Source organism: Oreochromis niloticus, linkage group LG3 (assembly GCF_001858045.2).
Source record: "Oreochromis niloticus isolate F11D_XX linkage group LG3, O_niloticus_UMD_NMBU, whole genome shotgun sequence".
NCBI lineage: Eukaryota > Metazoa > Chordata > Actinopteri > Cichliformes > Cichlidae > Oreochromis > Oreochromis niloticus.
The window spans coordinates 37,168,854-37,176,010 of record NC_031967.2 but is presented as its reverse complement, the minus strand read 5'-3'; the positions used below and the strand labels follow the sequence as shown (position 1 = coordinate 37,176,010).

Here is a 7,157-nt window from a genome sequence, read left to right as displayed (position 1 = left end):
TTCATCCACCTGCTGGCTTCCACCACTTGCTAATGTTACTGAATATGTGGAAGCTCCGCGATAGCCACCACACAAAGTAACGAATAACGAGCCTATCTAAATCTCAGTAACGAGTAACGCGTTCCTGGTTTTGGCATAATAACTAGTTACCGTGCTCGTTACCACAATAATAACGTAGTTACTGTAACGCGTTACTTAATAACGCGTTAGTCCCAACACTGGTGTTGAGTTAGGCATATTCTCCCTGTGCCTGCCTCGAGTTCTTTTCATGTACTCAGGCTTCCTCTCACAGTCCAAAAACGCACATGCTCGGTTTATTGGTGATTCCAAGTTAGCTATAGGTGTGTCTTTTTGTGTGATGGAACGGCTACCAATCCAGGGTTTACTCTGCCTCTTATTCACTGACAGATTGTTCTCCAGCTCTCACACAACCCTGAACTGGATAACTGGTAATGATGGATATTTACTCAGAATTCACTGTGAGCATCTTAACATCAGTTATTGTAACACTCAAGGCCCAGTTTAATTCATTTCACATGCAGAAGAGAGCCTCACAGTGATTAAAGAAGTTAGAGAAAGATGCTGCAAAGTGCAGTTACTTATATATGAAATCCACCAGATATACACATGCAACACATAATCAACTGAAACCAATGCCATACAATAAAAAATATTCTTTAAAAAATTACATTTTAAAAACTGGAGAAAAACATTTCAGGTACAAGTCTGATCAGTTTACATCTGTTATTAAAACAGAGTTACAGACTCAAATGCCAAATATGCTCATAATCTGGTATTTATTTTTCTGAACAGAGTGCAGATAATAAACATAATCACCCTGAGAAGTGTCACATTATAACACCCAGGAGAAACACTCTCAGGCTATTGAGCTGTGCACTCATGTGTAGTGAGAGGGCGGTGTGGTTGTTTTTTATATTTGGTCTCCTCTCACTAGGCGTAGACTCGCATCTGGCGGCAGACCTTGTTTCTCCAGTTCTTCTTTAATCTGCAGCAGGAAACACGCAGGGGTGCTAATTATTACTGTCACTGTTACGAGTACTTCTGACAGATGAAAAGGGACTCACCTTCTGTATGATGACACTGTTAACGTTGTCTGCAGTAAAAGGCAATGAAAAAGAGATCCTCGCACTCAGGGCAGCGACATAAACTAGAGACAAAGTAGAGGCGTGTTTAAAAATTAACTGAAATATGAAGCGAGTGCAGAAAAATGATGAAGGAAATCGGCAATGGCATTTTAAAAGGTGACAAACGAAAATGAGGAAAAACTCGACTCACCCTTTTCAACAGTCACAATGACGCATCGAAAGTCAGAGTGATACTTCGCTATACTGTAGAAGTAAATCAGCCCCATTAGTTTTATGTAGTAAAAATATGTTTTATATATTTTAAAATTCCTGTTTAAAGCAGCATATAAAGTGTACATGTGATCACACAACCTTGCAAGCACGCAACACAGTATTTTATTTATGGATGCAGGTGAGGCCTTCTCTGTTTTATAGTACTAGACTTGAATTATGCACATCTACTTTTTTTGCTAGTTCTTTCTTTTGTTTTTCTGTTTAAAATGTATTTTTTTTATTTATTGTTTGGGTTTATTTATTTATTTAATTATGTTGCCAGGAACTGAAGAACTGAGAACAAAGTACCACTGTTATTGTCTATGTCCACTGATTCCCATTAGTGTTTTTTTTCCATAAACATGGGTGTAATTCACATACTTGACTTACTTACGTCCTTACAAACGTGGCACATTAAGGCACAATCAGGCTTTCCAGCATTAAAGTTTATGAATGCATCTTGACAAAAGAATCAAATTCACAACTTTCAAATATGATAACCTCATAAAAGCCAACATGGAGGTAACCAAAGCAGTAACATTAAAGCAGAGTCCAACAACCAATGGTTCGCTTCCCAGAGGCTGCATCCATCTTTTATGCTGTCTAATATTGCTTTTTTTTTTTTGCTTTTCAGATACTGCTTACAGTGTTGTATTTCTCTATGGGATAATATTTATGGACAACATACTGACCCAGAAACTGCCTGGACAACAAAACAGATGGGGTGGCTTTCTCCCGTTTCGCTCTCAGATGGCGTCCACGTGAGGATGAACTCTCCTGGTCCTGTTTTATTTTGAAATAAAGTGTAGGGCCCACTGTAGAGCAGCTCAGAGATCCTTCAATAAACAGAATACAAAAGATTTCACATTAAAGAAGATTAAAGTGTTTTTCAAAATGTCTGAATGCTGCAGTAGATAAAATTTTCATGTGTTGCTGTTTTTTTCCACATTAAATGTAGTCAAATCAACATTTTTCAAGTTTTTTATGTATCTGAATTAGTGCTGTCAGCGTTATTCTCGTTAAAATGACGTTAATGTCATAACTGTATTAATGTGGCAAATCTCGAGGGCTGCATGCCGCCAATGCGTTAGCACGGTTAACTCATTAACGCGTTAGCTCCTCACAGCACCTCGCATGGGGCGATCCGTGTTAACTCGCTAACAGAGATTTGCCACGTTAATGCAGTTATGGCGTTAACGCCATTTTAACGAGATTAACGCTGACAGCACTACTCTGAATGTTAGGTGGTATTCAAGTTTGTTCTTGGTCTTGTCTTTTCCTGTATCACATTTTGGAGAGTATAGAAAGTCTTCCAACATAGAGTGGTATTTCTTGTCCAACCGCTGCCAGTAACAAAACCTATCTTTAAACTTTGGCATTTTAATTTTGTTTTCTCTTTCACATACATGGAATTTGTTGCCTCTGCTTTGATGCTGATTTCTAGAGTTTGTCCAACAGGGGTATATAGCTGAGCTCCGTTGGCTGGAGTTGGAGGCAGGAACTTGGGCAGATAGAGTCCGTCTGTGCAGGATGGCACTGCAGGATCCACTAAAATATTACAAAAAAGAAACAATGTTCAGCCGGTCTTCATAGGATGGAAATGAAAACTGATCCATCAGATGGTCCAAAACATTGGTCCAAAGTAGAATATCTATTCAACTATTGCTCCTGAAGATTGTGCCTAATATTTTTGGTAACAGACTCAACACTGCAACACCAACTAAGACAAACACACATACATGTTTTTGCTCAGTTCATCAACTTTCATCATTTCTTATTTCAGAGCAGCTCTTTGTGGTTATAAATTCAGGCAGCCAAGAAACGAAATCTTACCCCTTATAACAAACTGGACCGGTATTTTGCTGATTGCATTGTTGGTAGTTAGATTAGTCTGTGTCCCATTGGTTTGAGTCAGGGTTATGTTCTGCCGGGGAAAGTCCTCCATCACCAGCTGTACTGCATATGGACCTTCATTACTGCTATTGGTGGGTCTGAATGACAGAGTACAAGACTCCCCCCCAAAAAAATAAATTGATGAGATGTTGGGTCTTTGGTAGCTGCCACCGGTCTCAGCCACCAGTGTCTATCGCTATCTGCCAACAAATGAGAATAACATAAGGAGCTGTTCTAGTTACTTACTGGTGAGAGGCTGAGGACAGATGGTGGAGTGCATGGAATACACTCTGACAGTAATGCATCTCCATTTCTGCACTTAACCACATCTCCATCAGGGTCAAACGCCAACAAGACGAAATTTCTCTTACAGTTTGAGGGAACTCTGAGAGAGAAATAGAAAAAGATTATCAGAATTGGGTTTTTTTATGTTGTTCAGGTTTCCTCTCCTAACCTCCTTTCAGCATGGTGGATTTCTTGAGGGCTTTCTAGACATGCCATTCTCCATCTACCCTCAGATGCCCCCAGGCTTTTCCACAGAATTTATACCATCTCCACTGGCTCTTTCATAGATTAATTCTGCTTATGTGTCATTTAGGTTTTTAACCTGCTGGTTTTAACACACTTGCTGTTTGCTTCTATAAATTGCATTTTAGCAAAATCAATTACTATGATGCCATTAGTCAATGGAAGTCAGACTACAGCCACACTAACACAGGAACTAGAAAACTTGATATACTAAAAATCTGGTACAGATTTTACACATTTTACATTTACTGAATGTGAACTTGACCAACACCAGCACCCACCTGTTTAAGGGTTAACTGCCTGCATTTACTCTACATTAAAAAGAGTTGTTGACAGTCTTTGTTCACACTAATAAAGCAGATATTCAATCTCTCTTCACTACACAAAGGTATGTCTAGGTATATTTTAGTTTTCAGTAGGGATGGGTATCGTTTAGGTTTTATCCGATACCGGTGCCAAACCGGTACTTTTGAAACGGTGCCGGTGCTTAAACGGTGCTCAAACCGGTGCTTAAAGAATGGAGAACACAAACTTTGTCCGAAAACCTCTCATGTTCAGCTGTTTTTTTTGTAAAAAGATAACAATGTTAGCCTTTTCTGCAGCTATAGGGCATATATGGCATCACTCTTGGCTGGAAGCAGTGTTTAAACAATGGAAAAAACACACACTTTGTCCAAAAACCTCTCATGTTTAACTGTTTTCCACTTTTCCTTTGGTCATTTTAGCCTTTTTGGCCAGGGTGAAGGGAGTATCTGCCATCAAACAAGAAGACAGCCGCATGTAACTACGACGGTGTTTGCTAGTTCACCTTACATGCATCAATGTAATAACGTGGTTAGCGTACTCAACGTTAATTACACACGAACAACATTAAGCTACTCACGCAGAGAAGAAAGGGCTGCTGCTGCCATCATCATCCTCATCATTTCTGCTACGCTGACAGGGCTAGGGGCAGGACTCTCCTCTTCAGGTTTTTGGGGGATGTTGCTAAATCCGGGTCCGATAACAGGCACCACACCCGCAGTAGATGTGCGCGGTGTGAGGTCTCGCAGCAAGCTATCAAACACGGCGCATTTCTCGGCTTTAAAAAAAAAAACGCTATGCGTCGCCAGGTGTTTCATCAGATTTGAGGTGTTACCTCCTTTGACAGTATCACAGTATCAGCTTAAAGCACTTGTTGCAGGCTGCTGAGTTTGCATCTTTTGCTGTGAAGTACAGCCAGACTTTTGACCGCTTCGCGTGGGCATTTTTAATCTGTAGCTCTGCTCTAAAAGAACGTACGTACCTGGCCCCGCCTACTATCCTCGGAAACGTAAAATGATTGGCTAGAATTAGCTCAGGAAAAAAAAGCACCGAAATAAAGCACCGAAATGTGCGCTGCTTTTTGGTCTGATTACTACCGTTTATGTCAGACACCGGTACCCATCCCTAGTTTTCAGTTGAGTGAAAGTATTTAGCTTGGTATTTTTTACTGTACGTTACTCGATTTACAGGTTCCTAAAGGAGTCCAGAGGAAAGTCACCAACAATAATTTTGTGAATTTAAAGCACACTTTAACAGAATTCAATTCTAAACTGATAAAGTTTATTTACAAGTGATTTTCTTGAATTATTTTGTAATTTCTTTGCAGTAATTAAAAATACATACCTATATAAATAAAACAACAGTGTGCAGGCTTACCTCACAGCAGGTATGTTGGTGGTCTGGGGTGACGAGTTGGCTTTGCCGGTGTCAGATCTGTTCCTCAGTTCCACCAGAGTCACAGCTCTCCATGATACAATGCCATTTACAATGCCATTAATCCAGTTACCACTATTCAACCTTCATTGAAAATTTATGGGAAAGTTAATCAGACTGAACTGTATGTGCAGATATTAAGACTTACCCCAAACCCCAATAATTAGTTTTTTATAAATCTCCCAGATTAAAAAGACATTTGAAGGAATTCTCAAAAAGCTCAGTTCAGTTTAATTATTATGTGAATGAGTTGCTTTGGATTTTGTCACCTTTTGCTGATAACTTAGAAAACAAGTGCAACAAATTTAATTTTGTTAAATGGCGATCTACACTCACCAAAGCTTGAACGGAGCATTGCTGGGAGCCCGTCGAGTCATGATTCCCTCTCTCTGACACCACTCTCCACTGCTTTCCTGTTTTACCTCATATAGTGTGTTGTTCCCAGAGCCACAGTCACCACTGAGGCAACTCCATGTGTCACTGTCTGTGCATTGGTGGAAGTTCAGCTTGTATCGAATAGTCGCCTGCAGATTTACAGTGGAAAGGGTACTTGAGCACTGTCAAATTTCAAAAGGTAAATAAATAGTTTTATGAAGAAAATTTACATACCATAACTGATCCATCTGCATAAGTGTCTCCTGGGTAATAGGTCATCACTGTCCCATAAAAATGAGTAGCTTGCGTGCTGTAAACCAGCAGCAGCAGTAGCAAAGAGAGAGACATGGTAAATGTGTTCATCTCTGTGCGCAAACACCTCCAAACACAGCCTCACTTTGACTCACACACATTTTATCTGCTTTCTCCTCGCTGAATGATTTGGTATGAGGAAGTGTCTCATGACAGGTGGTGATGTGCAGGGAATGTTAATCTCTTAACCACCTGTAATTGCCACAGTGACATTCCTTTGTAAACGAAAGATAAAAATGTTTTTAACCACTTAAATGTTTTTAACTGAGACACCAATAAAAATCTTGATTTTTGTCTTTCAGTTTTCATTTTTCATAATCACTTTCTCACAAACAGCCCCTGAAGCGTTAGGTGAAACCTACACTATACTGCTGAAAGCATCCAATCACCCACACATCCACAAATGCAAGAAAATTAGATAGATAGATGATAGATAGATAGATAGATAGATATTTTCCATTTTCCACTGATTATTCTCATTTCATTTGATTCATGTGGTATATTTTCATGCCATCACTACAGCAGTCTGGGCGGTGAGCCACCAGAACTTTTTCTGTGATTTTACACAATTATCATGGAGAAAACCTGAGCTGTGCTGCCAAAAGTGCACTTATTTTTTATATTAAGATATCTCCAGGATTAAGTGTGGCGAACATCCATATCAGCCAACCAAACAACATGCTCCTCTCTTTGTGCTTCAAACCCCTCCCACTCTGAGACAAGGAGCTGAGAGAAAGAGAAAAGAGTCAATTATGAAGAAGAGAGAAAAGTGAAACCCTCCTCAGAAGGTCTGACTGGCATACCTGCAGTCGACCTGTGACGGACTCCAGTTTGGCGTTTACTTCATCAGTAAACAAAGGTTCATTCTAAATCTACAGATGACCCATCGTGCCATGGTGAACACCCGTGTCTGTTACAACGGTTCCACATTGTTTTGCTTCAATAGCAGTTGTG

General features: G+C 39.8%; 1 protein-coding gene across 1 annotated transcript; it reads right to left on the bottom strand.

Moving 5' to 3' along the window:
• Positions 1-504: 504 nt before the first annotated feature.
• LOC102077708 (integrin beta-like protein B) lies at positions 505-6,325 on the bottom strand. Its single transcript, XM_025905535.1, has 10 exons — positions 6,126-6,325; positions 5,853-6,040; positions 5,460-5,600; positions 3,498-3,636; positions 3,192-3,369; positions 2,765-2,906; positions 2,051-2,194; positions 1,297-1,349; positions 1,086-1,168; positions 505-1,006 (listed from the first exon to the last, which is right to left on the bottom strand). The coding sequence occupies exons 1-10, from the start codon at positions 6,252-6,254 to the stop codon at positions 932-934; spliced, it is 1,272 nt and encodes a 423-aa protein (XP_025761320.1). The 5' UTR covers positions 6,255-6,325; the 3' UTR covers positions 505-931.
• Between the last annotated feature and the right edge of the window lie 832 nt (positions 6,326-7,157).